General features: G+C 37.4%; 1 protein-coding gene across 1 annotated transcript in view; it reads left to right on the top strand.

Moving 5' to 3' along the window:
• The window catches only part of TJP1 (tight junction protein 1), a 43732-nt gene extending 32556 nt beyond the window's left edge, over positions 1–11176 (top strand). Inside the window, exons 23-27 of the mRNA XM_035899466.1 lie at positions 2597–2772; positions 3509–3950; positions 5222–5439; positions 6717–6860; positions 10134–11176. Of these exons, the coding sequence (XP_035755359.1) occupies positions 2597–2772; positions 3509–3950; positions 5222–5369 (766 nt within the window). The 3' untranslated portion in view covers positions 5370–5439; positions 6717–6860; positions 10134–11176. The remainder of the gene's footprint in view (positions 1–2596; positions 2773–3508; positions 3951–5221; positions 5440–6716; positions 6861–10133) is intronic.
• The last annotated feature ends 7246 nt before the right edge of the window (positions 11177–18422 follow it).

The raw sequence follows: 18422 nt of genomic DNA, 5'->3' as shown, positions 1-18422 counted from the left end.
TTATGAAAGTATGTATTTTTTGTGTATTTTTCCCATTATGTGTATACAAATTAATTTACTATCTTAATTTGAGGTTTTATTTGCATCATTTAGGAAACTTAGGCCATTACTCGAGATGCTTTGTATGGGTGATGCCATACCTGCATGTTACAGTTGTCAGTAACTGTAATAAGGGATCATTTCTCTTGGCGTGAGAAAATAGAACTTGTAAACGGACATGTTTCGACAGATCTGGTTGGAGCAATTTATGATGCTGCTAACCCTGTGGTTGAGAGTAGTGGATTTGTTCCTAAACTACACTGAACCAGTAGTGTAGTTTCCTGCATTACCTCGATGTGCTGCAGAATTAAGTAGCTTACCTAAATTTTGTATTGAGTAGGGTTAAGAGTAATCACATGATCAGTTACAGCCTCATCTGAGGAGGCAGTAAGGAACAGTGCCCTGTGTTAACTTCTTACACTGCTCTAGCTGAGCTCTTATGTGTCTAGGAGCCTATGACAGAAGAATGTGCTTTGTATTAAGGACAGCTTTGTGGTGGTTGTGTATGTCACAGCACTCTCTCCTGCTCCCTCCATCAAAATGTACTACCCTTCCCCATATTTTGCTTCCTCAGAAAGCTGGCAAGCAGTTCTGATCAGGTGTGGAGCATGGTGGGTTTTTTCTGTGGGCTTTTGCAGTGCTGCCCTCCCCTTGTTAATATCCCCTCTGGGCAGTGATTTTGGGTGGGCTGTTCTGACAAAGCTACTACCCACCTGGAATGAAGACATCAGTGAGTGAGTGTGCAGTAGTAACTTCTCTTGTTGGATGAATGGCTTTATATAAAATCAGTAGAAATGGAAGATTATACAGCAGATGTAAAATGATCTTTTTTTGCAACACTGACTTTAGAGATCCATTCATACAGACGCTGTCTTCAGCTCACTGAGCATCACATTCATACAATCATCAAGCAGACTTTCAAAAGTTGGATCAGCCCTTTTCATAGCTTTATAACATACTCCTGAAGCAGTAAGGCTGTTGGTATCTAAAGTTGTTGCCTGTTACATTTTTGTGAGCATACAGAAAGTGAAGGGATGAGGGAAAGCTGTTGGAATGTAAAATGTATTTTCTTGCAACATATAAGCAAGATAAGTGATGAAAATCAAGGGAAGGTCATCAGTGTACTTGCGGCTTTCTGTCTCTCCTAGTACTCATAAACAGTTGTTCTAAGGTGTCCTTTTAGAAATTGCTGAACACAATCAGGAGCGTTGTATGGTGTGGGCTCTGCTATTGGATGAGCTGATAGTGATATAGAAACATTTGCTATCAATGTACCCTCAGTACATGATCTGCAATACAAAAACATCATCATTCGATGTATGGTAAGACTGAAGAAATTAATGCAAAATGGTCCGTAAGTGAGAGATTGTTAGAATATGGGATGTATGTTTTGTTCACTTTTTTCAATATATTGAATAACTTTGTCTCTACAGATTGTGACAAATGGCTTAGTGTAATCTCATTCTTACTTTCAATAACTGTCAATTTTAGATCTTGACTACCTTCTAATTCACTGACAAAATCTCATAGTAAATGTAGTAGGTGATCATTGTACATATGCATACGGTAAAGGTCTTATCAGAAACATCACTGTTAAAGTAGTGTCTCTGTTTCAACAACCTTGTCATATGAGAACTGCTAGGGCTAACATAAAAAGTGTGAAGAAATAATACGCTCAAGATAGAATGACTGTTTTCTTTCATTCTTCTATTGCCGTTTGCTTTGCCATCACCTAGATTTCTTGGCTCTTACACTAGCTATGACTACTTGAAAAGGAACATCAAGTGGTAAGACTGTTGTTGATGTGAGGATGTTTTCAGGTGTCCTCTCACTGTTACATTTCATCACAGGCATTATGTGCACCTAAAATTTTAAACACAAATTCTGAAAGTAAGTGCAATATATATTGTAGTCCAAAATTACAGATATCTGTGAAATCAATCATTTACTGAAATAACCTTTTGGAGAAATATCTCTATTATAAGAAAAATAGCTTCAAAATCTTATTTTCCAAACATCTACACTATGCACATAAAGCTAGTGAAGCTTAAGCTGATTACATTTCTAATTAAGATGGCATTGTTCAAATACTAGGTGTATTTAGAAAATTTGTACTAGAATCTATTGTCCTTTTGGCTAATTATGCCTTTCAAAAACACCCTCACCCACCCCCAAAAAGGTGGATTTATATTTTTATTTTGAAGACCTGCTAAATTAGAGAACACTTTTTCATCGAAATTACCCCAAAAGAAATTGAAAAATGAAGGTCTTGTAGGAAATTATGCAAATACACCTGAAATGTCATCTGCCTTTTGTTTGCCATGGTTTGTGTTACTAATCCTCTTCTAAAGAGTCAATGTTGTCTTAATCTTTTGTGCTTATCAATAAATGTTTTTATACTTGAGACGGGATATTAAAGAAAATTGTGGTTTAATGTTTATAGGAAGAGATGGAAATCAGGTGATCATAGAAGAAAAAAAATAGCAGTGAATGCAGGAGCTAAGAGCCCTGAGGAAACCAAGCAGTCAAATTTTTTTTTCTTCTTTTATTTCAACAGGGGGAAACCAACGGATACTGACTCAATGGATAGGCCTACTGGTGAAAAACGCTATGAGCCAATCCCTCAAGTTACAACTCCTCCTCCTCCGCCTTCAGTCCAGTACACACAACCTCAGTCGATCAACAGTCCTGTCCTGTCCCTCCCAGCACATCACAAGCCTGCACTTTCTGAAGGTGAGCAGTGGAAAGCTAACCTGTCTCATGTGGTAACAAGTATTGCTTGCCAGGCCCTTGCATGGTTGCTTCAGTATGCCTACACCAGTAACTGTGTTGTTCTCTAGTTGAAACTTGGAAAAATTATTAGTGCAAATAGCTTTTTACTATAGTGAGATTGAGTTTTGGAAATGATGGGGTGATCCTGTCTGAAACCGTAACTTCCACATGGTAATAGTCACTATAACTGTCTCTTCCGTGTTTAGTGGTCTCAGCAAAGATGAAATAAAGTTTCCAGCACTTAAATGTATCTCTCTATGCCTTGGACCAGAATTCTTCAGGCAGGAGTAATAGTTGTAGGCTTGTCAAAACAAAAGGAAAAGTTGTTTCCATTTTGACATTGAGAGGGTTGCCCAGTCCAACTGGATTTTCCAGTTTGTGCAAGTGTATAGTAGTATTTCAGTACTGGTTTTGTTGGGTTTCTGGGTTTTTTCCTTGCCACGGTATAAATAAGTCTAACCTCCGTATTGAAAGGCCATACCATTTTATCTAACATCTGTTTAATGAAACACTGGATAACTTGACAGAACATAGAAAATGGGAGGACAGATGATTTGAGAGCTAAGCTGAACTTACATATATTTTATACAGTAGGTTAAGAATTGACTAAAACGTATTCTTATGCCACAGTGTGTACGTGACTAAATTTCTGATTTCTGGTTATTGACAAGTTCTGGTATTTTTATTTGTGTTGCAGTTAACTCTGTGTCTGACCCTCCTCTGCCTCAGAATAAGCCAGCAATTTTCAGATCTTCTAGAGAGGACACAGTGCAGTCCACTTTTTATCCTCAGAAAAGCTTCCCCGACAAAGGCCCCATTAATGGAACTGAACAGATTCAGAAAACAGTGACCCCTTCTTACAACCGCTTTACAACAAAACCTTACACTAGTGCTGCAAGGCCCTTTGAGCGCAAGTTTGAAAGTCCTAAATTTAACCATAATCTCTTGCCAAATGAAGCTCAACATAAACCAGAGTTGCCATCAAAATCTCCAAATTCTCCTCAACCAATTTTGAAAGCACATGGCTCATCGCAGCCTCCTGAGTTCGATAGTGGAATGGATACCTTTGCTGTACAGGTCGACAAGCCTAATTATCAACCAAATAATGTTAATGCTGTGCCTAAAGCCATTCCTGTAAGGTAAGCTGCTGCTTTTTTTTTTTTCTTTCTATTAGTACATCTGTAGGAGTTTTTCTGTGAAACCTGTGAAAAATAAAGCTTTTTTTTTTGCTGTGCTTCCAATTTCTGTTGATCTTATAGTTGAAAGATTGCTACCATGATTCTAAAATTCCGCCAAAGGGCTTTGAAGAGCATTTGGTCAGATACTTAAAGTATGTCCTGTGTCCCTGCATCATCTTGCATCCTGTTATTAGAAAATGGCCTGGCTTCTATTTCCCATTCCTCATACTATAATTATAAATCTTCTGGTAAATAGTAATCATTTGTCCTATTGATTTGTTTCTAGAAGATGGAATTAATTTCTAAGGGTAGCTGTTGCACCAAATTGTATTCATTCTGTGTGCTTAGAGAGAGACTTCATGGTACATGTGCTTGTAAAAAGAGAGACACTTTAGCAGCTTCATGTTGGTTCTCTTTACTATGAGACCAGACAACAATTGCTTAAAAGCAGCTTCTGCTTGCCTAATATGCTTTAAGAACTCTGTCAAGAGCAACAGATAGTATTACAATCTTAAGCTGTTTGCTGACTTGTTAAATTCTTTTCAGTAATATTTACAGAACAGCATGAATATTATTTGCAAGAATAATCAAAGTATTCTTTGATTTCCAAACAGCAATGCACAAAGCAGACTTGAAATCTTGCTTGATGTTTCGATAACTCAGAAATTAATAGAATAATGAATCCTATTTGTTCTTAAGTACCTGAGAAATATTTTGATGCTACATGGTTTTTGTAGACTGCTAGGCATTTTGATATTACTGGTTCTTTTAGTGAAATTCCTTAGAAATTGATCTGAAATCTATTCAAACTAGCCATTTGATAATGTTATATATTTCTCTCTAGATATATCCTGGCAACCTGGAAAAAAATTGTGTGGTTTTCTTTTTTAACAGGCTTTGTTTTCCATGCATATCTGAATAGAAGGGTTCTGTGTGGCTCAAATAATAAGAAAGAATAAGAAATAAGACTCCTTATGATATAAAAAATCATAATGGAGTTTTGGGAGGAAAAAAACTTTCAGATGTTAATTACATTTAGTTTTACTAAGCTACTTGAACTACATTTGTCTTGGTTGTCTTGCACAGTTGAGTGTGGAACACAGTTAATGTTTTTCTAAAATCAGTCCTAGCCTAATCTGTGCTGTGCTCTGCTGAAATGTTAGAGGAAAGTATGCCACTGACCTTCAGGAAGAAACTACTGATAAAACTGCTAGGCTCTCTGTCTTATCCAGCCCTTCAGCACTCGAGGATGAGGAGGAAGAAGATGGACACACTGTTGTAGCCACAGCAAGAGGTGTATTTAACAGCAATGGTGATGTACTGAGCTCCATAGAGCCTAGAGTTAGTATTATTATACCACAAGGAGCCATTCCAGAGTGAGTAAAGGAAGAAATCTATTTCAGAGTCTGCAGAGACAACAGTATACTTCCACCTTTGGACAAAGAGAAAGGTAAGAACTGGCACTGTACACTGTTCTGTTATTTAATATGATTCTTCTTTATCGAGAAAAATAGAATATGAAAATACCTTAATATGCTTCAATATAAAACATGTATATTCTATCTTCATACAGAAATATATCTCACAAGAAGTATAAGGCAAGCAATACTCAATATTGGAAGTTGCAAGCAAGGTGGAGGCCCTGAATTATAACTTTGAGAATATTTAGTTTGTAGACTTAAATACTGATTTAAAATTTACCTAGGGCACTAAGGGAAGTAAGGTTCTAAGGTCTCTTAAAAAGAGTCTTTGAAACTGTAGATTCCCTAACAAACTGTGGGGATTTGTTCTAGGTGTTCTTATTAGAAATATTTCTTCATCTCACAGAGCCAAAAGAATGTGATTAAAATGAATTTGACTTGAGTTAAATATTTGGAATTTACTTCAATGCTTGAAAATACTCAACTATTTTTTTTTTGCTCGTTCTCTAAAGAAAACAGCTTCATAGTTTAAAAAAAATACTCTAACTTTTATATAAATAAAGTATATTCCTGACTGTCTTTATTAATAAGGGTTGAGTAGTGTATCTTGGTTGAGGAGTCTTTCATACCACTAGTCCAGTGTACGTGCCTTTTCTGACCTGTCAGATTCCTAATTTCCTCAAGTCAAGAATCTAAGAGGGGTTAATTTGATAAATTTGCAGTTAAAGCATTATTTGCAATCTGCAGTTACTTTGAATCTTTATAAACCAAACACAGCATGTTCCCTAACTGAATAGTCCTATGTCAACATCTGGAGTTTTAAACTAAATACACACCTATATGTTTGTATGCTTTATCTTTTGAATGTTAGGATAAGGCTCAGGCTCTTGAGCTGACAAAGGCTTTATTCAGCCCAGTGTGCCATAAATCCATACAAGCAGAACATCGCAGCTGTAGTGCAAAGAGAAGCATGAACAAGACTGCTTATAGATTCGGGGATTTGTTTCTTTTGATGCACCTGGTTAGAAATTAGTGGGGGAAAAAAAAAACAGCCTGAACATGATTTAATCACCGGACTTGTTTATCCTTTTTCATTGCTTGATTGTGGTATCTTTCATGGAAAAGTCACTTGAGTACTCTGAAAGAGACTATGAAAAACAATCTTGCTAAGTGCTATTCTTTACTGACAGGTCAAAACGTTCATATTTTCTTTAAGTTGCTGAGTAGCTCTGCAATGTAATTATGTAATGCTTTAAACCTATGTCAAGAAGAATCAGTATCAGGTTTTTCTTTTTTTTTACTGTAGGTGAAACACTTCTTAGCCCCTTGGTAATGTGTGGGCCTCATGGACTAAAATTCCTGAAGCCAGTGGAGCTGCGCCTGCCACATTGTGCGTCTATGACCCCTGATGGTTGGTCTTTTGCTCTAAAATCCTCCGACTCCTCGTCGGGTATGCTGTCCTCCCTCTGTCCTTTTGGGGCTTTTGGGTGCTATCGTATAATTTAAGTTAATTTGGCTAAAGGTGATGCTGTGTAATACAAAGAACTCAATCATTGTATTTGTGTCAAACTCTCCCATTTCACTTTCATTACAAATGTCTTTCTTACATTTACTCATGGTGCAAATTCATAGCTAAAACCAAGATAGCAGAAGAGTAGTATCTCTAGTCTATTAAATATTATCGTATTTTTCTATTCTGTCTTCTTTCTTGAGGACTGCTAGAGCTGAATACACTTGAAATGATAGTCGCACTAAAACTGAGAGGAAATGATTATGTACCTCTGATTGGCCTTTGTAACATAACTGGTGTTTGTCTGTTGCTTAATTAACCATATAGGACTCTGGCAAATCTTAAGAATCTGCATGCTCATAAATCATGATTTAATGCTTGTTAACTGTTTCCATGTGTGCAAGCTGATGCTAACAATTGGGTCACTTAAGAAAACTGTAGTGTTCAGTAAAAGCATTTACAATTCATTCTAATGTAGCTGGATTTTCCACAAGACTTTTCTTGCTTGCTTCTGCCTTTTTCTCCTGTACCGCCTTTTACCCAGAAGTTTCTGGTTGATAGTAAAAGTTGCAACTAGGTTGCAATTTTATTTACCTGTTCGTTTTTACTTCACTGTGGCTTTCTGGGATGAGGGGGAGAATGTATTGGCTGAAATTGTCAGTGAGGAGCCTAATTGAGAATTCTGGGCCAGTTTCAAGCAGTTTCATGAAATGGCTGTGAGGTTACAGAGACTTGAAAAGGACCCTTTGCACATCTGGGGAAAAAGTCTTACGGTTTTATTCAGCTACCTTCAAAATTTATGGTGGAAGGTTCAAACCATTAATATGTACGTATGATCAAAGTAATGACTGAACAATGTACTTCTGTATGCAGCATTTAAGCCACCATGTATGCATATCTTCTGTCACTAATGTATCTATCACTGTCAACACCAAAGCACTGATGCTTTGAAAGATTAAAGCATCAATCCCCTTGATGGGGACTCAATAACCTAGAGGTATTAATGGCAATAATTTTTAGTTGTTTTTTATAAGCTATTATATGCATGTGTTGCATGCATCTATTTAACAATGTGTGTATTCATGGCAGTGTTAAAACACGGACTCATAAATGATAGGGTCCCAAAAGATACGACAATGGTGTACAAAAGCGACACAACACTTCCTTTGTAACTAATCGCATCTGTTCATGAACTTTCTTGAAGTGGAGGGAGAGGACTCAAATGATCTAAACAATAACTGAAGTTACTGAGACATTTTCTCTCTTTCCAGAGTGGGCTGTGTGTGTGCGTGCATGTGTGGGTGAGAGCAAGAGCGTGTCTATTTAAACCCTAACACTTTCTGTACTGTAAATATAACACCACATTCTGTTAATCTGAAATGGGATGTATATCATAACATTGCTCTTTTGAGACAAACTTTAAAATTAGGCAATTCTGTCTTATGATATGTAAGTAGACCATACTGTGTCTTAAATAAATAATTGTTTTCGCTCTTTCTAAATTAGTTGGTTATGGGACTCTGATTTTTGAGGTGGCTTTATAATAACAGTTTATATACTTCTGGGTTTTTTCTCTTGAGTTGTCTGCTCTACTTCATCTTTTCTCAATGTATCCATGTTCTGTCCTAAAAGTGACATTCATTTGCACTTACTAACATCTTTTCTGCCACACTTAAGCTTCATATATTGATATTTACTGTTAAACCCCTTCAAAAGCTTGAATGATTCTGGTATTAAAACTAGGAAAAAAAAAAAAAGTTGCCTTTTATGGCCACGACTACTAGAATGTATTGGTAAAAAATACTGAAGGATCTATTTTCTTCTTTTTTCCAAAGCAGTTATATGTAAGTATGGGAAAAACATCCTCAACAGCTAGAGGTTGCACTGGCTACAGTCTAATCCTTACTATGTATTTAGGAGGAAAGGTTGGAAAAAAGACTGCCATTGTCTCATGTGCAAGACTAGGACCTGGTTGTCCTACAGTCCTGTTTTAACCTTTCTAATATATTTGATCATGTAAGTTTTGAATGGAATTCCCTGCATCTATAAAATGAAAAATCCTTCAGCATTATTGAGCTGCTTGATGGAAATAAGTAGTCTGGGCTGGTTGCAGTAAACTTGTTTGCATTTTCTAACTATACACAGGCCACTTCTATTCTTTGTCCCTACATCAGATGTTGCCATCCCTCAGTGCATTGTGTACTTCATTTTGTTTTCATGAGTTCTTCAAGAAAATTACGTGGAATTCACATCAGTCTCATTTAATACAGAGGTCTCAAGTGTTTGCAGTCTATGTGACTGGGTTCTCTACCTTGTTGCACATTTCTCAAGGCAAGATCTGTTTTGACCAAGATATTTAATGTCATTTATCTGGAAGGCTTAAGAGAACTTCAGTGCATTTTTTACTGTTCTACCATAGAGGGATGATCACGCTTTTTGTATAGTGGCAGCGGTTATTAGTGGTTTTAGGTGGGTAAATGAATACTTTCTCTAGTTGAAAGACAATTGACTCTGCAGGTGGAATGTAACCTTTGTCTGGTGAGATGGCAGCTGATGGCTTTCCCTTGTAGCAGAATGTTACACAGGACCTTTGACCATGAGTAGATAAGATCTGTTATAAAGATTTTAAAGTATGTACCAGTTAACTAGTCTTTTTTAGAATGCCAGTATTTCAGCCTTTTAAATGAGTATACTGGATGTAGCTGCAGAATGAACTATGATTGTCTACCATAATTTTCCTAAGAGAAAATAAAACTGCCAGTGTCATAGTGTTTAGTTACAACATAACTTCTTATTTGACTTGTCTGTGTTCAGAACTGTTCTAAGACATTTAAATGCATCCTACCCAGATTAGCTTTTAAAATGCCTTATTTTTTCTGGCAGTCTAGGAAAGAGCCAGTGAATACCTGATTCACTGTTAATACTTTTCTAACAGCACTGTGTTGGTGCTGTAGAGTAGAATGACTTGTATTTAACAATGCCTGAGTGCCGCAGCATCTGTTTTGAATAACTGATCTATCCTACATTGTATGAAAATAAAGGGTTAATTTTTTATTAATAACATATAAACTTCAGGTTTAAAAAAAAAAAAAAAAAACCAAAACAGGTGTTGATTCAGAACTTAAAAGCTCCTGTCCAAAAGCTTGGTTGTTTCAAGATGTGCACTGTTTGACAGCGGATACTAAACACCAGCATTGTGTTTTCCTCCCACAGGTGACCCCAAAACCTGGCAGAACAAGTCTCTTCCCGGGGATCCAAACTATCTTGTTGGAGCAAACTGTGTCTCAGTCCTAATTGACCACTTCTAAATATTAAGTTAGCTGACTGAGTAAATAATGTGAAACTGAGATGGACCTTACATATAAACTGAAACATTCTATCAAGTATTAACTGTTCTATAAGTGATAATGGATCTTAGTGTTTAAGCATCTTGCTTTAACTAACAATGGTTTAGCAAGTACACTCTTTGAACCATGGTCACAATATATTGCCACAAGCAGGGAGTGTACAGTGGGAACAAGGTAGGGTTTTGCAGGTTCTGTATGCTTTGGTTTGTTGGTTGTTCTTTTGTGGTTTTTTGTTTTGTTTCCTTTTTTTTTTTTTTTAAGGACACAACTATTATTTCATTGTTTAAAATATGAAAGTACCAATGGAATTCTATTCAGAGGAACTGAATTTGGTTCATACTCCACTGGCGAAACCACAGAATTTGGCCTGCATTTTTACAACTGTGTGTTTGTAACTCACAAGACTACATTTTGGTCTCTAGGTTTTTAAATGACTTCTGGTGTACACATCTGATGAAATGGCAATCGACTTGGGGTAGCACAGTTGAGATGTTTTCCTCTGAGGGGCTAATGCAAACACATCTACTGTATATGGAAACGTGTCATGAGAACAGGGGGGAGGGTGAAAAGCATGTGGGATGACTATGGTTCAGTTGCCTCTCTGGATTTGTAAATTAACCACGTTATTACAGACCTATTAACCAGCAGGGATGCCTTACCCTCATGTTTTTAATAGTCTTAGCTCTCATAGTTCTCTGTATTAAGTTTGTATGGCTTTTGTGCTTACCTAGATAATATATCATGAGAGACTGGGGAAAAGGGAGGGGGGGTGAAAAGAAAATGTGAGTTTGGTTTAGAGAATGGGTATTGTTTATGTTCATCAGCCAGAAGAGAACCAGAAGAAAATGATGGTATGTTTTCTGCTATGCATTCGAAAATTTATAGATGTTATAGACTGCTTGTATATAATGCGTGCATACCACTTTTGTTCTTGGTTTGTAAATTAACTTTTATAAGCTTTACCTTTTTATATATATAAATATATATAAAAACAAACAAAGTTTCTTAAGGATATCTTTGTATTCTCATACCTTTTGAGCCTTGAACTTCGACACCTGAAGCAATAAAGCAGCATTTCTACAATACTCGGAACAAGGACATTTTTTAAAAATGCACAAAGTTGTTACCTTTTTAAGTGCTGCATTTAAAGAATATAACTCGGAATTCTCTACTTTGATTAAATTCTTGAAAAGTATCCCTACTGTAATTTGTCATAAGGATGCTGTATTATGTGCCCTGAAATGTATTTTTTTACTAATAGACAATTTATTACGGCACAATGGCACTACTACTGTTTAGATAATATACCACTGCATTCTGTTAATGAGTTATTAGCTATTCAGGTGTGGCTGACTTTTTTTCTCTGCAGTTATTAAAATTACACATTTCTAAATATACAGAATAAAACTGTTTTTAAAATAACAAAGGAGATTGTAGTACCTTATTGTTTCTGAAATGCATTTATCTGGACATGACAAAATCAATTTTGATTTTTCTTCTGTGTAAGTAGACAGCTGGATTCTGCTGTATGTTCACACACAAAGCAGAGCTCTTCTGTGGAGTCAGCTGGAGTTGTCTACAGCAGGGCTTCTGAGACGGCAAACTCCAGTGTGGATCCACTGGAAATACTTAATACAAGCAGGAGTGGTGGACTTGTCCCTTGAATCACCTATACCGGTGCTAGTTTACTTATTATACCGACTCTTCCTTTGGTAGTATTCTGTAGCATGTATATTTACACATAGTTTAGTTACACAGTTTTAAAGATGTTCATACAGAATCCTATTATCAGGCCTGTTTGGAGTACTCAGTAGCTAACTAGTAAGCTACTGTTACTCTGTAAGAGCAAATACGTTCTGAAGTTATTTTTAAGTAATGCTGGGAAACAGTGCGTAACCCTGATGTTTCCTTCTGTACTTTTACGGACCAGTTAATTTGTTTCTCAGGCCCTAGAAGATGCATTCACTACTATTACTACTACACCTCATGGCTTATCTCAACTCAAAGAGCAGGTAGAAAATTTGAATAGCAAAAAAAAAATGTTCATATTGGGATGGAATTTTTCATTTGTCTTGGTGATAATATATCGGTGGTATTTTTTTGCCTCAGCAGAAAGGGAGGTTTCAAAATGGCATGCGAAATATTCTTGGAGAAAATTCTAATGCTAAAATTTCTAAGTGTTTTTTCTAGTTCAGATCTTAATAAGTATGTGAAACAATACAAAAGGAGTCAGTTGGTTGGACTTGAGGAACCCTGGAGTTGCATCACATGGACTATTTTATTTTCAATGGTGTCATTGGCATCTTGGACAACCTGAGTCTAGCATGCTGTAAGGTGTAACTGTCCTGAGTTGTTTTTACTGTGGTCATCCAGATAATACCTTTCTGCTCTTGTAAAGAGTGTAGGGCCATGTCCTTCGATCAAAATGAAAAAAAGTGTTTTCTCTGCTGTCATTGCAGAAAGTTGACGCTGTTCAAAAATGTGGCAATTTTCTACTGCTAAGCAGCCTGCCTGTGGAATTATCTTTTGCTGTCTACCTGTAGGAATGTTTATCAAAGTGGCTAATTTAAACCACATGCATGTTTTCCTTGTCGTTAAATCCCAATGCTTTTGGGTTAAAACATGGCCATTGAGACTAACTGTGCTAAAATAACATACTTTCTTACTTCAAAATACCACTGTGTTTGAAATCTTCATCTTTGCAAGAGATTATGTTCCTTAGATATTCTATATAGGTTAGGCTCTGCAGGAGGTAAGTTCACATGTAGTATTTCAATTTACTGTAGTTCTCTTTTCACTATTTAATGTGAACTTCAAAAACTGCATCTTCCAATTCTTCCTACTTGCCTCATCAATGTACTGGCCAGTTCTAGCCTTACGAATTGTACAGAAGTTTTAATAATGTAAATCTCAAGTCTTGTGCTCATTTCTAAACTGGCTTCAATGGAGGAAACAGATACTCAGTGGATGCAGAATTACTGTTCATCTCTCTGGCTTAGGTTCTTGATAAAGGTGTTTATTTTTTTCAAGAACAGTAGTAATGAGTATTCAACTACATGTACACAAGTTATGGTTGTAAAAGTACTTTTCTGTTCCTGCCAGCCTGGGTTAGGTGAAGCAAACCAGCAATGTTTAGGGTCTGGTTGAAGATTCTCTGCTGTAATGTAATCTGACCAGATGACAGAAGTCAAAGCCATTCAGGTTTGGAGAACAGAAGATGTTAAGCATGTCTGAAAAATGTTTTCTTAGTGTCTAAGTCACTTCAGAGGAAAGCATTTTTAGAAGCCTCACTGAGTACTAGTGGTAGCCTGTTGTGTAGAGGGTTCTCCTGGCACCTAAGCTCCATCCATTGTCAAGATCAAATGAATGGGTGAAGTTATTTTTCATTCTATCAAAGTGAACTGGGCACCATGACCCTGTGAGCAAGCATCTGAGGATAAATATGCTTAATATCAGTGAAAGTGTATGAAGCTGGCTGTTCGTGTACATGCATGTAGCCATGAATGTTACTTACTAGATTTTTCTATTAGCTTGAATACTGTGGGCTACTTGGCTCTATGCCAAACAGTTGTCATTCCAGTAACACTAAAATAATTATGCTACCACTGAATTTGACTTGAAATCCAGTTTTGGCAAAGATTAAAGGATGTTTTGGTGGGAAGCATGGTGCTAGTCTAGTTACCTTAATTAAACTTGAAAGACTTGGAGATCGCTTCAGATTCCTGTGAAATGGATTTTTAGCACACATCAGTGACTTAAGTAACAGTTCTTGCTGTGTAAGATGCAAAGAACAGGTCCAAAACAGAACCTCTGTATCTATAAGTGCAGTTGTCCTATCTTGTTAACTGCATGTGTAATAAGGGAGACCAAAAGTGAAGAAAGAGAAACACTTTGTTTCATGTGCTGCTGCATGACTAGAATTGCCACCATGTGAAATTGGGGAACAGAGCAGAAAGCACAATTTATGCTTAGAATGACAAGAACAGATTTTAGGCTTTGTCAGTTGTTAATTTAGTAATGCTGATTCTGAAATTGCTCTGATCTGCCCTGTGACAATGTATATGAAGTTTCCCATTGAAGTTTATTATGCAGCACTAACTGCCTAGCACTCCTCATCTCTGGCATTCGCAAAGTGACAGTAGAAGATTGGAGACAAATGTAAAATGCCCGACACTTCCCTCTGCCTGGGGAGGCTGCCAGTAAGGGGGGGTTTGGTATCTGTTGCTGACAAGGGAATAACTATGATTTATGTTACACAACTGGACCTCGCCAGATCATCCATTCTGTGTCTCTCATGAAAGTGGTAAGAGATGCTACGCTTCTGGATGAGGAAATAGAGGGCTCTGTTTGTAGTTAGGGTTCTATGCTGGGTTTTGTGAGTACATCTTGGATTTTTCTGGTTTGGGTTTTTTTGTTTTGTTTTGTTTTTTTTTTTTTGCACTGTGGCTTGCTTTCTGTGAAGAGCTTTGTAAGTCAGGAGTACTTCGGAACCTCCAGTAGCTTCCTCTGGTTTTGGATTATAAATGCCAGTGTTTGGTACCACTACAGACCGTTACCAAACCAGGAGTGTCATGTGTTTTTGTTGCCTGCAGCCACTTGTTCTGTTTTGTGGTGGTCTCTTGCCTTTCTGGCCTGATGTCCTGCGTGTCTGTTCCGAGTTTATTTGGGGGTGGGGAGGGGCCAGCCAGATGGATGGATGACAGACACGAGGGATGAGACTTCTGCTGACCTGGGACAACTGAAATAAAAGAACTGTGAGTAGTGGGGAGAGACTTGGAGGTTTAACGGTTTCTGTAAAACGCTAATGCTGCTGCAGTTTGCGTTCAGGAGTCTTGTTACTTTTATCGGCATGACGAAATTTGCTGAGCATTGTTGCTACTCTGAAGGTAGTGTAAGGATGTGATGGCAGGCAAGAGCTCTTATGACAAGTAAAGGCTGGGGAGAGGGGAGTTCGGCAGGTACGCAAGCTGGTGGGATCATTTCAGATTTATGCGCCCTGTTTGAATACACTTGAACAACTTGCATAAAACCTGAAAATAAGTTCTCTTCAGTACAGTTAAACACCATGTACCCCTCTGTGCACATAACGTATCTGTTACAGGAGATCATTTCCTCTAGAGAAACCTGTGATTCTTTACTTGTTATCCTAATGCTAACTGTTGCCATGTTCTTAGGGTCCTTTTTATTGACTTTAATAGCAATTAGCTAGACAACTGAAAAAATAGCTTCCTGAGGAAATAGACTGTAGTCTTAGTGACAACTGATTCTTTTTTTTCCTTGGTTGTTGAGTGCATATTAAATTTTCTTTAAAAATAATTGAAGAAACCCCCTGTTATTTAAACATCCAGCTAATGTACCTTGTCTTTACAGTATTCTGTGGTACTTGCCTAAAATGGACAAAAGTTGCTGAGCACAGTGGACATGATAGGCTGTGAAAACGCAATGTATGAATTGCAGCCTGTTAAGATGTTAAAAACAAGCGATGTTTTCCCAGAAAAATTATGACCTAATTCCACCCTTCTTCCTTTAAACTTCAAAACTCAGAATTTGGGGGAAGATGTAAGTCAGAAACAGAATGTAGAATTTAAGGAAAATGAGATCCAATATTCAGTTTGGTAGGTGCTTTTATATCTTAGCATTGTATTAGCTAATGGTGATACTTAATCAAACCTATAGCATACACTTAAAACGAAGTCTACATACATGTAAAAGCATTGCCAGAGACCTAAATGATTTTGAGATATTCTTGCCAGACTGGAAACCTGGCATTGAAAGTTCTTATTTGGAAGGAAGACAAGAAGAAACTTCTTTCTAGAAGGAGCGTTCATAATACAGAGCTTGGTAGTGACCTTCCCATATGGATGATGTAACAGTGAAGCTGGCTGCAGTGATTTCCCTCCTAACTATACTTCCTTTTGTCCTTGCTGAATTAATGACCAAATACTTGAAGTTCATCACATTGCAGAATAAAAAGGTAAGTTAGAATTAACTAAATTGGCAATAAAGGAATTTACATATTTGATTACTGAAATAGCATGTTGGTAAAGTAGTATGTCAGGGAAGTCAGCTTAGTGACAAGGAAATAGTTGCCTTAATTTAGAATCATAGAATCATAGAATGTTTAGGGTTGGAAGGGATCACTAGTGGTCATCTAGTCCAACCCCCCTGCAGTAAGCAGGGACACTGCTAACTAGATCAGGTTGCTCAGAGCCCCATCCAACCTGGCCTTGAATGTTCCCAGGGATGGGGCCTCCACTACCTCTCTGGGCAACCTGTTCCAGTGTTTTACCACCCTCATTGTAAAAAATGTCTTCCTTACCTCTAGCCTGAACCTACCCTGTTCTAGTTTAAAACCATTTCCCCTTGTCCTAACACAGCTGGCCCTACTAAAAAGACGTTCCCCATCTTTCCTATAGGCCCCCTTTAGGTACTGGAAGGCCGCAATCAGGTCTCCCCATAGCCTTCTTTTCTCCAGACAGAACAAGCCCAACTCTCTCAGCCTGTCCTCATAGGAGACGTGCTCCAGCCCTCGGATCATTTTTCATGTACAAGCAAAACAAAATCTTATTTTTTCATTTTATTAGTTTTCTTAAATTTGTAATTCAAATTACCTTGTTCTTCTATTCAATGGAATTACCTACAAATTTGTAAAAACCTTACTTTGATCAAGTTTTATTAACCTGATTTTAATGCATATCATGTAATATATTATATATACACATATGTGTACATGTATGCATATATGTATAATGCATAGACACATGTCTACATAAATTTTACACGTGCAAGGTGAAACAGAAGTGACATCTAGTTCAGCTCAGCTATGCATGCGTTAGGTTCAGCAACCAACATTAGTGTATTCTGGCTTAATGCATTTTCCTTCTTATGCAATGCCTTGACAGAAGTTCCTCCCATCAAGACTACTAACAGTTGCTTCCATTTCTAAGCATTCCCCAGAGAAGTACAGCCTCTAAATTCCATTGTCTTGTAAGTTAAAAAATAAGGACTATATAAAATCATTTACAAGAAAGTATTGCTCATTGAAAGCACTTTTTACGTGAATTCTAGACTCACAGAAGAGATTTAAAAATCTAAAATAACGCAGTGTTGTAGAAGGAAGTGTTTTATCAGAAAAAAAGACAGATGTGAAAAAAACCACCGTACTTCACATATGAATTGCTATGAGTCAGACCTTTCTACCTTTGGCTGCAATTTCAATGGAAAGCTAGAAAAGGCTGAGAGAAAGGAGACTTACCTGCACGTCTCTCTCTCGAATACATCTCATAAAGGAAAATAACAGTTACTAAAATAACAACTTCAGCCATAATTGCTAGAAATGGTTTGAGAGGCACCATGATGGACAGAACTCTAAGCTGCAGCTTTCCTCTACTTTTCCGCAGTTCAAAAGCAGCTTCACACCAATTTTAAGGTTTGTATTAACTGGTTTCGGTTTGTCTTGGCTAAAAGCTGTGGAAAGGCACAAGATACATGTAGATGCAAACCTTACAACATGTATGTAATGCTGTGAAATTAGCTACATAAATAATAGCCTGCTGTCCCTGTAGAACAGTCAGAGCCTGTGCCAGAAGGAAGAGTTGCAGCCCTTTTCTCCGAACATCACAGGACTGAGCCAGTCCCACTGGTGCTGCCAGTATCGGCACTGGTTTATTTCTACCAGCAACATGCTGAAGTCATTTATAGCACTTCAAATGCCTGCTGAGAGTGCAGGAGTGATGAGAGCAGGCTTATCTGTCCGAGTTGTATTTCATATATGGGTTTTCGGTGTTTGGTTTTTTTTTTTTAACATAATTGTCATCTTCATGGTTTTGGGCAGCCTTGAAAAAGTAATTCAGAAAAACTGTTGCAGTAATGTTTATGCAGCTATATTGCTCTCCCCAAAATAAGGAAGCTTACTGATCTGATCTGGTCTTCCTAGTCCCGCGTCCTTACGTAGTGCTCTGCTAGTAAAGAAGCCTGTGGCTTTTGTTTGTTTCCAAGAGACCAGAAACTTTAATTTTCATAGAATCATAGAATCATAGAATCATAGAATGTTTAGGGTTGGAAGGGACCACTAGTGGTCATCTAGTCCAACCCCCCTGCAGTGAGCAGGGACACTGCTAACTAGATCAGATTGCTCAGAGCCCCATCCAACCTG

The sequence above is a fragment of the Egretta garzetta genome, unplaced genomic scaffold (assembly GCF_000687185.1).
Source record: "Egretta garzetta isolate BGI_Z169 unplaced genomic scaffold, ASM68718v1 scaffold287, whole genome shotgun sequence".
Classification (NCBI taxonomy): Eukaryota; Metazoa; Chordata; class Aves; order Pelecaniformes; family Ardeidae; genus Egretta; species Egretta garzetta.
This window is presented reverse-complemented; position numbering and strand designations above follow the sequence as displayed.